This window comes from Myxine glutinosa, chromosome 5 (assembly GCF_964187855.1).
Source record: "Myxine glutinosa chromosome 5, kmMyxGlut1.1, whole genome shotgun sequence".
NCBI classification, from domain to species: Eukaryota; Metazoa; Chordata; class Myxini; order Myxiniformes; family Myxinidae; genus Myxine; species Myxine glutinosa.
This window is the reverse complement of record NC_136265.1, coordinates 24,063,150-24,080,092: the sequence shown is the minus strand read 5'-3', so window position 1 is coordinate 24,080,092 and position 16,943 is coordinate 24,063,150. Positions and strand designations below refer to the sequence as shown.

Sequence of the window (16,943 nt, the reverse complement as noted above, 5' to 3'; positions counted from 1 at the left end):
GGGAAAACAAATATTTGTAGTGTTTGAGTGGTCCAATGAACAACATTAAGGATAGGTACTAAAGACAAAAGGTTCATAAAGATTAGGGTGGGAGAAATAGAGGTGTTAATGGGCAATGAGGTAAAGAGGAAAATTAACATGTAAGTCAATGGGAAAATGAGTGTCCCAGAAGCAACATATATACACTACTTATATATATATATATATATATATATATATATATATATATATATATATATATATATTATAATAGGCTACGGTGATTCTGTCTGTCTGTCTGTCCGGGGGTGTGGCTTACTCCGTTTACAGAGTAGCTCCACCCATTCTTGGAGAGGCTTCATGTAAACAAATATCTACCATTTTATTCAAACATGTTCTTCTTCAGCTCACGGCAGAAGCCATACTGCTGCTTGATGTTGAAGTAATGTCGTTTGAACCGCTGGAAGTAGGTGTGGAACAACTCAGTAAGGTTCTCCTGTGTGCCTTCCACAGATTTCTTGATGGTGACCTTTACAGTTGACCTCTTTTCTCCCTCTTTCTTTTTATCCATCTCCTTATCTTCTGTGACCCACTGAGTGAAAGATACTTTTGCTGTACCGTCATATGTACTGGAGATTGGGACACACTTGTCCTTGCAGTCCACACACTCGCCATACATGCAGTTCTTGTTGGAGGAGTTGCAGCACACCTTCTCTACCAGGTTTTCAAGATTGGCCATCTCGATAAGTTTCAGCTGGTGGAGCTTCTCAGCGACAAAGCCTAGATTCTCATGCAACTTACACATGCACGTGTCTCGTTCAGAGATTGTGGGATTGACGACCCAAAAAGGTCGAAGAATACAAAATAGAGAATACGAGATCCTGTTATGGTGGTTCTCCGATAAAAATCTTCTGTGCAGATTTTTCAGTGTATCCACCAGGAATCTTTTCTGCTTCTTTATTTTGTTTCTTGTCAGTGTTTGTTTGGTCCCTGTGGTGATCCTGCTGACGTCATCTCTTAAATAAAACTTCTTTACTTTTTGTTTGAAGACATCAGCGAACCTGGTGGTATTCTTCCTTTCATAATTTAGACTCTCAAAGTTGTGTTTCCAACGCTTGGGAGAAAAGCCCAGGGATTCTTCAGCCATTCTCTGCAACCTATATTTTTTGACAGTTTTGCCTCCCCTTGACAGTTTTGCAATGAGTTGTCTGTCCCTTTCTGTGGTGGCCTGCTGATATTTTCTCTTTATGTCTCCAATCATTGAATGGTGAAACAGCAAGATCTTCCTGATCTTTGGGTTCACAGGGCACTTTACTGTTAAGTCATTCACCTTTGACCTTGGTGATTCAGAATGCCTCTTTACACGTTGGTACCTCTTTTTATATTTTGTTGAGCGTTTTCTTTCTTTGTCTAGTTCTTCTTTTAGTTCTTGAAGTTCCATCATCAGTCTGCTTCTTTCTTTTCTGGTCTTTTTCTTCCCTGCCACATGTTGCCTATAAACACAGTCAATACATTAGTCAATTCAACACCAACATCAATTTTCTAAAACAATCACATGCAACCTCAACATTTTCAAACTCTTTATAACCCTCAAACAAGTAATTTTACAACACTCTTAACTACTCTTTGCTCTAACCTTGAAGGTGTGTCCTGCTCCTGGGGATCTTCTGGACTTTGTGGATGAGGGGCATCTTCTGGACTTAGTGGAGGAGTGGTTAGGTTCTTCAGTGCTTCTCTCCTCTCCTTGCTTCTGTTGTAGGCGGCTCTCCAGGATTTACGCTTGTGCCGCTGTTCTCTTGGACTTAAGTCATTGATTGCTTGTTTTTTCCCAGCCTCTACATTGTTTTTCCATCTTTGTCGTTCTCTCTGCAAGTATTGCTCTCTCCTTGCAGGATCAGCTTTTAGGCGGGCACGGTACTGCCTCTGCCTTTCTGCCGCTGTTGTTGGTGCCATCTTGGACATAGATGTCTGTAGATATTTAAATTGATATAATTAAATCAAATATACTTTCAGAGCTATTCTATAGGCAGAAACTTTGAGAAGAATAGGAAACCTTTCCAATGATGTCATTCTAATAAGCTATTACTGTATGACTGTGTAAAAAAATAACAGCAAACCCAGCTTTAGCATAGACATTATCAAGTATATAATATGCATGTAGTATAAGAATGTTGATGAAATATAATAATTAATTTAAATAATATGATAACTTCACAACCAAAGTGTTAAAAACACAACCCCGTCAAAATCTCACAACCCTGTTATGGTGAAACTAATAACGGGGTTGAGTGTAACGGGGTTGTGATTTTTTACTCAAGATGGCCACTACTCTACCTGTGTTGATTAAGGGGAGACCACATGGCATGCATGATAGTAAGAAATCCAATATATTGTTGAAATAACAAAGATAATTTTCCCAAATAATTGTTTTCTATCTTTATTACATGTAAGAGTTGAGCTGTTAAGCTTTACGACCACACTATGAAAGTTTAAATTACTATAAAACATTGGACAAAAAGGTGGGAAGTTACCTCTCTCTGCAGCATCTTGTTCAGAACACTTGTAGAATGCCACTTCCTGTTGGTGATGTCACTTAAAGGGCCAGTTCATTATTTTTATGGAGGGGGGAATGACTTGTGTAACGGGGTTGAGTGCGACTGGGGGACAGAACTATATAATGCTATTTTAATGATTAATCATCTATTTATTAAAAAACTAAACATGACCAGCAATAAAGCACAGATACAATTGTATGTCAATGGCAAAATTTATGATTTTTTAAACATTTTTAGTCGTCATATCTCAAGTCCACTTTCATCGAAGGCCAAGGGGGACATGAAAAAATGGACAAAATAGGTGGTGTCTACTGAAAAAAGCAAGATAATTTATGATATAAAGATAAAATGTATGTAATTTGTTTACAAAATATTAAAGGGAACATTTCAATTGATGATAAAAAGCTTTTAAAATTTGATTTTGGTGACCCGATGGATAAAATACACTTAAAAAGGTCAGAGGGACCGCAAATCGTACCGGTTTCGTGGAATGACTCTATATATATATATCTCTCTATATATATATATATATATATATACTGAAACGCAAAAGAAACTTACCACCTTTGAAACCTTTAAATATCAACAATAACACTGCGTGTAGTAAATGTGTGAACTTATTTGTGGACAATAGTGTCCTCACTGCCAGACAAAACGGTCACGGATGGTCACTTGAACCTTCAATGGTCACTTCATAGCACAGCTGTTGAACAACTGTTTTGACTGTCAGTGATTAGCCAAGGGGTACGGGATGATTTTAATGAGCTGCACGTGATGTCTTGATATTGGCTTTAAAAAGGCCAGTGCAAAATGGGCATTTCAATCAACATGCCATGATTGTCAAGGGATCAATGGCAGCATGCCCTGGGCATGCTGCAAGGCGGACTGAGCTACCGTGAGGTGGCACGTCGCCTTGGCTGTTCACACCAGACAATATCGGCCCTGGTGGACAGAGACACCCTCCACAACTCTGCAGATGACAGACCTCGATCAGGGAGGCCAAGAGTCACCACTGCAAGGCAGGACAGGCAGATGGTCCGAAGTCACCTGCGGGATCGATTCCGTCCAGCATCCTGCACTGCGGCAGAAACTCCGGGGCGTACAAACCCACGGATCTCCAATGATACTGCATGAAGACGACTGCATGACTATGGTCTGACTGCCAGAAGACCATACAGACGCCCCGTGATGACGGCTGCCCATCGCCGCAACCGACAGAGATGGTGCCAGCAGCATCAGCGGTGGACCTTGGCGCAGTGGAACGAGGTCGCTTTCAGTGATGAGTCAAGGTTCTGTGTGGACAGTCGTGATGGGCATGAGCGTGTCTGGAGAAGAAATGGCGAGCGATATGCCGATTGTTGCGTGTGTCAAGCCAACAGGTGGGGTGGCCCAAGTGTGATGGTGTGGGCCGCCATATCAGGCCGGTACAGGACGCCACTGGTGGTTGTGGATGGGAATCTTAACGCCCAGCGGTATGTGGATAACATCCTGCGACCTCATCTGCTGCCATTCCTGCTAGACCACCCAGAACTGAGAACCTTTCAGCATGACAACGCTCGTCCCCATGCTGCTCGCTTTACCACTGCATTTCTCCAAGGCGAGAACATCAACACCATGCAGTGGCCTGTGCTCTCCCCTAACCTGAATCCCATAGAGCACCTGTGGGATGAGCTTGGGAGACGCGTAGTTGGCAGGGCCAGGACACGGGCAGAGCTGCTTCAGACATTGAGGACTGAGTGGGACAGAATCCAGCAGCAATCCATCCAAAGACTGGTAGGCAGTATACGCCGACGATGCACTGCCTGTATCCAAAACAATGGTGGCCACACACGCTATTGAAAGGGGACTGACATTGCACCCTGTGCTGTTCTGTACTGTAGAACAAACTGATGAGATGGTGTGTCTTGGTCAAAAACTTGACATGTCATCAATAAAATGCCAATGTTTCAATTAGCAATTGTTGGTTTGTTTTATTTTGAACTGTTACAATTTTATTACATTTCAAACAAGTGGCAAGTTTCTTTTGCGTTTTCGGTCTTTTTGAAGTTGGTCAAAATGGTCAAAATGGTCAAATTTTTCGGTCAAAATGCCCATTTTGCACTGGCCTTTTAAAAGCCAATATCAAGACATCACGTGCAGCTCATTAAAATCATCCCGTACCCCTTGGCTAATCACTGACAGTCAAAACGGCTGTTCAACAGCTGTGCTATGAAGTGACCATTGAAGGTTCAAGTGACCATCCGTGACCGTTTTGTCTGACAGTGAGGACACTATTGTCCACAAATAAGTTCACACATTTACTACACGCAGTGTTATTGTTGATATTTAAAGGTTTCAAAGGTGGTAAGTTTCTTTTGCGTTTCAGTATATATATATATATATATATATATATATATATATATATATATATATATATATATATATATATATATATATATATATATATATATATATATATATATATATATATATATATATATATATATATATATATATATATATAATATATATATATATATATACATAATCGGAAGAAATTAAATAAGTAGCGGACGTAGTTTCAAGACAGTCGATTTTTAATTTTCGACAAGCTTTCGACCAAACAGGCCTTCTTCTCAGTCTTCCTCGAAGAAGTTTCTTCGAATGAAAGAAGAAGTTTCCAAGCAGGCCTTTCATTGGCCACAAACAGGCCACGCAAATCGGGCCATGACGTGATTCCACCAGTTGGAAAGTTAATTCGTTAAGAATGACGATAACATCAATAATGCAAATCCCGATCTATCATGCGATTGTGAGTTGTGGACGGATTTGGACGAAACTTGTACAGGTTGTGTGTGTGACAAGGAAGGATGGATTAGATTTTGGTGAAGATCTGGATCCGGATCCAGCTAGTCGAATTTTTTAAGTGATTCTTCCCCATTGAGTGAGATTTAAGTGATTTTAAGTGATTCTTCACCTTCACCATTGAGGCCAACCAGGCGGAGGTGTGCTCTCTACTGAGTGCCGTTCTAGTTGTTTCAATTTTTTCGGTTGGTCGTGGCATTGTCATCGTTGTTGTTCTACAATATACAGGATTCCCATCCTATCAAATGCCAGGCAATCCCATCACCCATCTTTGACGGCTATTTCCGTGAATTTCTGAATATTTGGATTTTTGGTACATATTATTAAAATCTTCTTTAAAATTTCAGCCTGGTGTTGGCCTAACGGTTAAGGAGGTCCTGAGTTCAAGCCCCAGTAATGCCGTTGAATTAACACCTTTTTGGGTGACCCAACCTGTCAAATGAGTACTAGCTGACTGGGAAGAATGAGCCATTCGAGTATCCTGCGTTCAAGTGGCGACCCGTCTCGGATTGCGCCCAATATTCAAGAAACTGCTCCGGCAGCCATATGCATTTGCAGATGCAAAAAGGTGGGGTCTTCTTGAACATTTCAACCATCACTCATAAATCTAAATTTGATAAACACAATTTTGAAGAGGCCTAAAAGAAAAAAAAGTCGACTACAATGTTCAAGTCCAATTAGAAATAATAAGCACAGTGACAATTAAAGAAAATGAAGTTTTGATAATACGATTTTAATTCATTTGCATAAGACAAATTCACAGCATTTTGTTTAAAAAAACAAGAAAATTATTCTTGCAATAGAAACTATAAACAAGTGAATTGGTAAACTATCACACTAACTACAAGATAAACATTGTACAGATTTTTTGATATGGAAACATTTAAACGGAGTCAGTTCAACCAATGCATGAAATGATTGTATATAATTCATGAACAATTATTTCAGGTTCGTAAAGGAGCTTTTTCAGTCCATTCCACATCAAGAAGAGGACATTTCCCATCCAGCTGATCTCTCCTTAACATTAACAAATAAAAATGTCTGAGTTGAATGGGTTTTTTTTGCGACTTTCCTTCATCTTTCTTGAAATTGTGAATGTTGTGTCCCCTTCTGTTTCCCTTTCAATTCTTGCATTTTGTAATTGCGCTTCTTGTTGGAAAAAGTTTTCCAATGTGAATAAGCTTTCCAGCCTTGCTTGCTTGGTGCTCATGTGAAATGGGATTCAAAGATCTTGAAAACAGCTCCAGGTCTTCAAAACAGCTGTTCACCACCATCTCATATCTTCCCCCATCCAAAACCATATTTTCCACCCCCGTTAATTTACCCCAAACACACCTCCTTCAGATCCCCTGTTTTCTTTCCTGAAAGTCCTTGTAGTGTTGATCTTGGTTATCCCGTGTACCCCACCCCAACCCTCTCTCTTCCACAGATCTCCCGAAGTCCCTGTTCCCTACTGTTGTTGTGTTACCCCCTCCACCCCCTCTATGATATGTTATATGTGTTTGCTCTTATACGAGCCTCGACCAAGTATACAAAAAAGAAAGAAAGATGTGGGTTTTACATTCACAGCCAATCCCACAGTGGTTCAATTAACGTGATTAAAGTCCATCAGGCCTCTGCCTCCTTCATGTCTCGCCAACTCTATCCAACTATCACTGACACACTTCTGCTTCCAGGATCTCTTGACTGCATTCTTCAGATCCTGGTAGGTGGTCATTTTTCTAATTTCTGTGTCATTTACACCAAAGTTGCTGAGTATTACACCTCGATTAGCAATGCCATCTTTTCCTATTTGTATGTGAGTATTATGTCTGGTCACAATGGTTAGAGTACTGAGACATCTGAGTTCTGGGATATTTGAAGTTTTCGCAGATGTGCCAGTGGATTACTCTGCATACATTGTTGTGCCTTTGTGTGTACAGCTGTTCTGACATGGGTAGCTTTTTTTACATCCCGAGAGAATGCGATTGGTGCTCTCTGTTTTTTACCTTGCAGAACGTAAACTTGTCTGACTCAGTCCTGCCATATTCTTCCAGCCATTGGTATAGATAGTGTCCTTCATCTGGAGCATTTATTCGTTCTCCATCCAGGTAAGCTGATTAATTCTGAGACCCTCCAATGAGCCTTTTTTGCTAATTCAAAATCTGTCCACATTTTTTTTTTCCTCCAGCTCTTTTACCCTTCTCGCAATTGTCGGTGTATATTTGTTGATATTTCGTTTATAGTTTTCTTTCTTTTTTCTTGCAATCATTGGGGTTGTATTCATCGTTGTTTCAATTTCTGGTGTAGCATCTTCTATTCACACCAGTTCTTGCAGATATTTCGCAATGTGAGTTAGACATACATTTTCTGGCCTGTTGTCTTGGTGTTTGTGTACAAATTGGATTCGATAGTCTGTTGAGCTTTACACGTACTCAACCTAATCCACACCATTCTGTGCACAATTGGTTGAGCTCTATCAGGCCAACACCTCCTTCTGATGTCGGTAGGTACATTCTCGGGATGCACTGGTTGTTGTAAAACATTTTGTGGATAGTGAGGAGTTTCCTTGCTTTGATATCTAGCATGCTGATTTCCAATTGTGTCCAGTTCACTATTCCTCAACTGCATTGGAATACTGATACTCCAAAAGTTGGTTTACATCTTTGATTTTGTATTTTGGGGAGAGATGTGTTTTTTTTTAGGGTTTGATTCCTTCCATGTAAGTATTAGTTGGAAATTTCTTCCCACATTTGTTTGTGACATATTTGGTGACCTTATTCTACTTGACGTATTTGTATAACGCTCCTGTATTCCAACTCCTGTATTGTTGTTCTTAGGTCAAGAGTCATATTGTCTGCTTTGTTGATCTACCTGCTACAAATGTGTGCTTGGCACATTTATTTAGGCCAAATTCCATTTGAATGTCCTCGGAGTACCGTTTTACGAGTTTTAGTTATTCTGCAAAATTTTTGTCTTTCGATGCGAAGAGCTTCAAATCATCGATATACAGTAGATGTCACCTTTCCTATGTCTTTGGACATTCTTATGTTGGATCTTAGGGTTTATTGGTGTCAATGCCCGTTAATGAGGTTACTCAGTGGATCCAGAGTAAGATTAATGAGGAAGAGGAAGAGGAGAGAAGGCTGTCGCTTTGGAAGATTCCACGTTGTATCTTCACGACTGCTACTTCAATCTTTCCTGCCAAGTGCTGTAATATCAATGCGGTATTTCAGAACTCCATCGCCTTGTCAATCACTTTTATTTCGGGATTGATTTTGTACATTTGCATCCATTTTACCATCACGAACGTGGGACACTATCAAAATCTTTTTGTAGTCTATCAGGTCTGCGCAATTTGGTTGTTCACAACTTGCAATTTTAGAGTACGACCATGTTCAGTAAAAGGTTGTCTCTTGTTCCGTAGCATCCTCTCATGCAACCCTTCAACTCTGCCTCTCGACCTCCTTGTACTAAATGATTTCTGTGATGATTGGATGTCGTCGAGAGACGTGTTACTGGTCGATATTTGTGAGGTAGTTGGGTTTCTTCAGATTTTGGGATGAGTAACGTTTTTTTGGATACCTTCTGTTAGCCACTCATCCATTAGCCCTTTCCTCTTGATTAAGTTTGTGGAATGCTCGATCGTAGTGATTGTGGAAAGCATCCAGTTACTTTGAACAGAAATTTGGAATCCCATCTGGGCTTTGGAAGCTTGGCATTTTAAAGTTATTACCCTCGCCTGAGGAGACGGTATTGCATTTGAGTCCTTTTGTTTGTCTGTCTGACTGTCTGTCTGTTTGTTATATGCAAAATCGAAGATTCAAGTATATTGGTCGGTTGCGTTTGTTATTCTGTTCGTCTGTTTGTCACTCGCCTACGGGTCACAATTCGAAACCGATCGTCATGAAACATCACCGGGTTGTAGAGATCATCACAATTGAGAAGTCTATTGATTTTGAGCTCAAAGGTCATCTGGAGGTCAAATTTCTAAAAATCATTTTTCATCCGATTGACATGTAAATTTAACAGCATTTGCACATCGAGTCACTAAATTGGGAAACAAACTATTTTTGAGGTCAAAAGGTCAAACCAAGGTGAAACTTCTAAAATCATCAATTTTCATCTGAAAAATCAAATTATCATCGATTGACATGATAATTTAACAGAATTTGCACATTGAGTCACTATAAATTGGGAAACCAACTATTTTTGAGATCAAAAGGTCAAAGGTCAACCTAAGGTCAAACTTCCAAAATCATCAATTTTCATCTGAAAAAACCCGTCAATTTTCATCCGATTGAATTCAAAATTGAACAGCATTTGCATTTGCATAGTACCTCGGGAAGCTAACTATTTTTGAGGTCAAAAGGTCAAAGGTCAACTCAAGGTGAAACTTCGATAATCGATTTTCATCTGAAAAATTGTCACTTTTCATCCTATTAACCCGAGCTTTGATCAAGATCGGCAATTTTAATCATGTTGAAAGGGGCAATTTGATGGATCAATGGCAACCTTTTTGGGGGGGGGGGGGGGTGGATTTTGCCATCACTTCTTCTTGTTAGTTGCAAAATCGAAGATTTTTCAAGTATATTGGTTGGTTGCGTTTGTGGTTCTGTCTGTTTGTCACCGGCCGACAGGTCACAATTCTAAACTGATCGTCACAAAACTTCACCAAACGATAGAGTTGGTCATAAGCAAGAATCCTATTGTTTTTGGGGTCAAAAGGTTAACATAGGCCAAAGGTCACCAACTTTGCCAAATTTCTAAAATCCTCAATTTTCATCCGATTGACTTGAAATTTGAAGAGGACTTGCATATCTGGTCACTGAATTCAACCACCAAGTATTTTTGAGGTCAACATAGGCCGTATTTTTAAAATCCTCAATTTTCATCCAATTAACTTGAAATTTGAAGAGGACTTGCATATCTGGTCACTGAATTCAACCACAAATTATATTTTAGGTGAACATAGGCCAAAAGTTAAACATAGGCCAATTTTCTAAAATCATCAATTTTCATCCGATTGACTTGAAATCGAAGAGGATTTGCATATATTGTCACTGAATTCAACCACCAAGTATTTTTGAGGTCAACATAGGTCAAAAGGTAAACATAGGCCATGTTTCTGAAATCCTCAATTTTCATCCAATTGACTTGAAAATTGAACAGCATTTGCACATTGTCACTAAATAGGGAAACTAACTATTTTTGAGGTCAAAAGGTCAAAGGTCAACTCAAGGTCAACCTTCCAAAATCATTTTCCATCTGAAAAATCGTCATTTTTCTTCCGATTGACCCGAGCTTTGAGCACGATTGTCAATTTTAATCTTGAAGAAATGGATAATTTGCTGTATCAATGCAATTTTTTTTCTTGGGGGGGTGGGGGGGGATTTTGCATCTTTGTGCTCCAAGTATTGTGCTCTGCATGACGTCTTCTTGTTTGTTTGTTTGTCCGCACAGAATAAATATGATTTTCTCTGCAGCCGATACGCAAAGTATTGACATGGGCATTGAGGAAGTTAGGAGTGGAGGAATGGTTGATCAGAGTAGTGATGGCAATGTACAAAAGAGCACGCACAGCTGTAAGGACGAAGGACGGGAACAGTGGTGAGTTTGAGGTGATGGTGGGAGTGCATCAGGGGTCGGTACTAAGTCCACTACTATTTGTAGCTGTGATGGAGGTGCTGGCTCAGAACGTAAAGGAGGGTTTACCGTGGGAGTTGTTGTATGCAGATGATCTGGTGTTGATTGCGGAAAGTATGGATGGACTGAAGGAAAAGATGAACAAGTGGAAGGAATGTATGGAGACAAAGGGTCTGAAGGTGAATATCGGAAAGACGAAGGTGATGGCAAGTGGTAAAGCATGTGGTGAGGTGGAAAGAACTGGGAAGTGGCCGTGTGCTGTGTGCAGGAAGGGTGTCGGAGTGAACTCCATTCAATGTACAATGTGCGCTGAGTGGGTTCATCAAAAATGTAGTGGTCTGAGAGGGTCATTTACCAGTGTGGCAGCTACATTCAAATGTAAGGTGTGCACAGAGGGAGCTGCAGATGGAGGAAATGTTGAGTTGGATCTTGGAGACGGCGTGAAGCTGGAAGGTGTGAAAACATTTTGCTACCTCGGAGACATGCTGAATGGAGAAGGTGGATCAGACTCGGCAACGGTTGCTCGAGTGAGATGTGCATGGAAGAAGTTTCGGGAACTGAGTGGCGTGCTGACGAGGAGGAGAGTGTCGCTGAAGCTGAAGGGAAAGGTGTATGCTGCATGTGTGAGAAGTGTTATGATTTATGGGAGCGAGACATGGGTAATGAACGTAGAGAGCAGCAACGAAGGCTGGAAAGGGTGGAAATGCGAATGGTTCGATGGATGTGCGGAGTATCGTTGAGAGAGAGGAAGACAAATGATGAATTGCGAAAGATGATGGGAATATTGCCTGTGATTGATGCTGTGAAGAGGAACAGGCTGAGATGGTTTGGTCATGTGTTGAGGAAGGATGAAAGTGACTGGTTGAGAAGAGTGATGGAAATTGATGTAGAAGGAAGTAGAGGACGGGGAAGACCGAGAAAGACTTGGCTAAAGATGGTGGAAGAAGAAATGCGGGCAAGGGGGTTAACAAGGAGAGATGCAGAAAATAGGGCAAAATGGAGAAGATTGTCATGGGGACCGCAAGGCTAACCCCCACTCTAGCAGGGAAAATGGCCTTAAAATGCATGTTGTTGTTGTTGTTGTTGTCTGCAGCCGATAACTCCACTCTCTGCCGCTCCATTCCTCATCCCTCAGATCGGCAGTCTGCAGCCTCCTCACTCTCTGCAGACCTGGACAAAATCACAGACTGGTCAAACAAGTGGAACATGTCTTTCAATCGTGACAAATCTCACACTCTTACGATGTCTCTCCGAAAAGACCGACTGGAAAACCCTCCCATCTACTTTCTCAACAATCCTCTCCAAGAAGTTCTGTCGCTCAAGCTTTTGGGTCTCACTATCTGCCATGATCTTTCTTGGGAAAACCACATTTCCAAGCTGGCCTCCAAAGCCAGTCGCCGACTGGGCATCTTCCGTCATGCGAAGTCCTTCCTTGGCACACCTGAGCTCCTCAACACATACAAGGCTTTCATCCGCAGCTCAATGGAATACTGTTCCCCCCTCTGGGCCGGTGCTCCTGCCTCACACCTAGCTCGACTTCACGCTGTTGAAACCAAAGCTATCAGAATCATTGGAATCTCCTGCGATGAAGCTAACTCCGAGGGCCTTTCACTCACTCACCGCAAGCAGGTTGGTGGTCTTTCTGTTTTTTTACCGACTCCTCTCCGGCATGTTCCCCCAGCTCTATCTGTGCTCTGTCCCCCAAATATTCCTACAGGTTGCACAAGATCTGCCAGCAACCATCTTATGGTTAAACTGCCAAAATGTAGGCTCTCTGCTCACCTTCACTCTTTTATTCCCCTTTTTTCCCACCTCTGGAACAAACTCCCCCACTCCCTTCAATCCCACTCCTCCCTCCAGGTCTTTAAAACAGCAGTTCACCACCATCTCTTATCTTCCCCCATCCAAAAGCTTGATCTCTTCTACCCCTGCTAATTCACCCCAGATACACTTTTTCAAAATTCCAACTTCTTTCCTGGAAGTCCTTGCAGTGTCCATATGTTTTATACCTCTCCCACCTCCCCCCAAGCCCTCTCCCTCCCACAGTTCTAACGATGTCCCTGCCCTCAAATGTTGTGTTTGTGTCCTTCGCCCTCTCTCCCCATCTTGTCTACCACTCCCCTTATTTTGTGTTTTATGTGTCGGTTTGTGTCGGTTTGACTTTTTGTGTGATTAATGTTAGCTCTTTCACGAGCCTTGATCTTGTATACAGGGGAAAAAAAAAACCTTGGTCCGATTGACAGGACATTTTCACCATCGCCCATCTTGGAAAAACCGAAAAAACTTTGCACCTCTATATCTCCGAAAGCGCTGCAAAGAAAAAATTGAGACATGGCTCATTCATTATAAATAACTCTCCAAGGGGAATAAAACATGTTAATGATTATGTCATAGGTGCTTCCATTATGATGGCATAATTCGACAAGTACAGAACTTCATCAGATCAAGATGAAATTTATTGAGCATCTCGGGATAAATTGGTGGAGAAAAAAATAATAATGATTACGTCAACAGTCACGTGGTTCGGCCGCCATATTTGTTTGAACACAAAAGCCTTAAAAAGATGTCTTTTTAGGGGGTAATCGAGTTCAAGCTACATCTTCTTGGAGGGAGTTGGTGGAATCTGACAGGGGTTTCGGTATTTGGTTAGGCCAATGTCATGTGTCTAGCCCCACGGAGCTCGATTTTTCATTTTCGCCACAAGGTCAAGGTCACAAGGTCACAAGGTCACAAAATTTAGAAAAGTCGATTTCTGATGGTTTTATTACATTGTTCGCTTCCTGATAGGGTGAAATGTCGTACATGATCTTATATTATCACACACATCATGAAATACAAGTTTTCCAACAAATTTCAGAATCTTCGACCTTTGACCTTTGAAGGTCACAAACAAAGGTCAAAGTTGTCGGAATTGAACTGAATTTTCGGTATTGTGTAGCGAACTAACCTCATAACTGATTATACATTATTTTCTATCTCATTTCAAGGTCAGTAACCTTCGTTTTGACATTTCCGGACCTGGCCTGTCCGGGCCTGTTTCGATTATAGTCCGTCCTTTGTCATTGAATACCGCTCGCTCGTGAACCATCGTCGTCTCCTGACTTGTTTGGGTTATTTTCAAACAACTGGTTTTTTTCTGTTATTGGCTTCCTTGTATTTCTTTCTTCCCTGCTATCATTTATATTTTGAGTTTGTTTTCGTTGCCCATTGACTCTCGGTATTTCTTTTCAATTTTATTTGTTTTAATTCAGACTTTTCTCTTTAGCCTTGGGCTTCCGTTTCCTTTCTTGAATAGTTCTATCAGACCAATCTTTTTTGCATTGTTTGCCTGTTATTTTCTCTTGGACATACAGCCAGCTATATTTTCATTACATCCAGCCATTTTGCTTTCCCCAAGAGGCCGTATGGCCTCGCCTGCTTGACAGGGGTCATAGATATCACTCAGGAGAGTCATGCCAAAAAGGTATATGCCAGGATTGTGCGTCTGCCTGCTCACTTTCTCCGCACCGGTTTGCTTAATTGTTTGCCATCGCACGGAATCGCTCACAGGGGAGGTATCCACAACCTCTACCCCGAATGTATTTTTTGATGTTGATATAAATTTGATGAACGAGTAAATTCCTTTGAACACACAGAACACTTGTATGGCTTCTCCCCCGAATGTATTTTTTGATGTCGATGTAAACTTGATGATTGACTAAAGGCCTTACTGCACACAGAACACTTGTAGGATTTCACACCTGTGTGTATTTTCTGATGTTGATTTAAATTGGATAACTGATGAAATTCCTTCGGACACACAGAACACTTGTGGGCCTTCACCCCGGTGTGTGTCCTCATGTGGATGTTAAGGTCTGAGATGCGGCAGAATGATTTACAGCACACACTGCACTTATGTGGCTTCTCCCCGGTGTGTGTCCTCATATGCATCTTGAGGTCTGAGATGCGACAGAATGATTTGCAGCATACGCTGCACTTATGTGGCTTCTCCCCTGTGTGTGTCCACATGTGCATCTTGAGGTCTGCAAAGCGACAGTACGATTTACAGCACACACTGCACTTATGTGGCTTCTCCCCAGTGTGAGTCCTCATGTGCATCTTAAGGGTGGAGATGCGACTGAATGATTTACAGCACACACTGCACTTACACGGTTTCTCCCCGGTGTGAGTCCTCATGTGTATCTTAAGGCCCGAGAGGCGGCAGAATGATTTACAGCACACAATGCACATATATGGCTTCTCCCCCGTGTGAGTCCTCCAGTGTTCCTCGTACTTTGACTTCCGATTAAAGGATTTTCGACATATCGTGCACTTGTGGCGCTTTTCCCTAGTATGGTTCCTCTTGTGGTTCTGGTAGTTGGATTTATTCCAATAAAACGTATTACATACACTGCATCTGAATGATGTCTCTTCTGAAGAAATCCTCCAACATACTTGACGGGTTGAGTTCTGCTCAGATGCTTCATTGCAGCTACTACACTTGTTCGGACTTTCAACGGTGTAGGTATTCATGTGTACCTCAGGGGATGAGGAGCAACTGAATAATGTATTGCATTCAGTGCACTTGTGGGTCATTTCACAAGTGTCCATCTTCACCTTTACCTGATCATGAGAATAATCGTGTTTGTAATCCTTGGACTTTGCACCGTGACTCTCCTGGTCTTGTAGCAAATATCTCTCGTTCAGGGTATGAGCATTCTTGGTGCACGGAATCATGTTGAGAACCATCTTTGATTTCTCTGAAGAAAAAAAAGAAGAAGAAGAAGAAGAATGTGTATCAGAGGGATATAAAAACAGCATAAACACAACGGTATGGATCCTTAAAAGAAAGGATGAGGAAATGACAAACGAAAGGGATGAGGAAATTAATGAATTAAGCAATATCCTGACACCCAATGTGGTAAATCCCTCTTGAAGAAGTAAATAATATAGTAGAATTGATGCAGCTTCCCTTTACAACAACGAGAACAACCACACAAAAGCAAAGGTTTGAATCTGGACTAGTTTCAGAAAGGAACTAGATGGTAGTCATCGAATACTTACCCTGCACAGTCAACTTGGTGCAAGCGAACTCTTATGTTTTTGAAGAGTTTTTTTTCTTTGATCTAATATGGCTGCCAGATCACGTGAGCTATGACATCATAAATTTATATTCTCTAATATAATTGTTGCGTTGATCACGCTCAAGAAATTTCAAACTGATCAGACTAAGCGTTGCCCCTGTCGAATTATGACTTCATAATTAAGGCACCAATGACGTCATTTTTAACCAAAACGGCACTCAGTAGAGAGAATACCTCCACCTGGTGAACAGTTTACTTTTGTATCCCACTGATCGGCCAGATCTGGATTCGGACCTGAATGAAAATCTAATCGGCTTGTTCTTGTCACATGACCAATTCATCCACCAAGTTTATTCAAAAGTCGTCCATAATTTTTTTTAATATCATGTTATATATCGCTTTTCACCCGATCTCTCAATGTTGAAGAATCACTTAAAAATTAAATAATTATTGTAACGGAATTCATATTCAGATCTTCACCAAAATCGAAACAAATAGGTCCTTTTCACACACACAACCTCTCCACCAAGGTTTATCCAAATCTGTCCACAGCTTTTTGAGATATCCTGGTATATACCATTTTTGGCCATATCACTCAATGGTGAAAAATCACTTAAAAAAATTAGACTAGCTGGATCCGGATCTGGATCTTCACCAAAATTGAATCGATTTTTCCTTCTCACACACACAACCTGTCTAACAAGATTCGTCCAAATCCATCCATAACTTTTTGAGATATCCTGCTGTATGTTGTTTTAGCCCGATCTCCAAATGGTGAAGAATCACTTTAAAATTCTAGTAGCCGGATCCGAATCCGGATCTTCACCAAAATGTAATCATTTCGCCCTTGTCACACATGCTACCTCTCTGCCAAATT

General features: G+C 41.1%; 1 protein-coding gene across 1 annotated transcript in view; it reads right to left on the bottom strand.

Moving 5' to 3' along the window:
• Positions 1 to 263: 263 nt before the first annotated feature.
• Positions 264 to 16,943, bottom strand: part of LOC137427841 (uncharacterized) — a 31,487-nt gene continuing 14,807 nt past the window's right edge. Inside the window, exons 3-5 of the mRNA XM_068117606.2 lie at positions 15,606 to 15,742; positions 1,616 to 1,947; positions 264 to 1,472 (exon numbers count right to left, since the gene is read on the bottom strand). Coding sequence (XP_067973707.2) covers positions 362 to 1,472; positions 1,616 to 1,947; positions 15,606 to 15,742 — 1,580 coding nt within the window. The 3' untranslated portion in view covers positions 264 to 361. The remainder of the gene's footprint in view (positions 1,473 to 1,615; positions 1,948 to 15,605; positions 15,743 to 16,943) is intronic.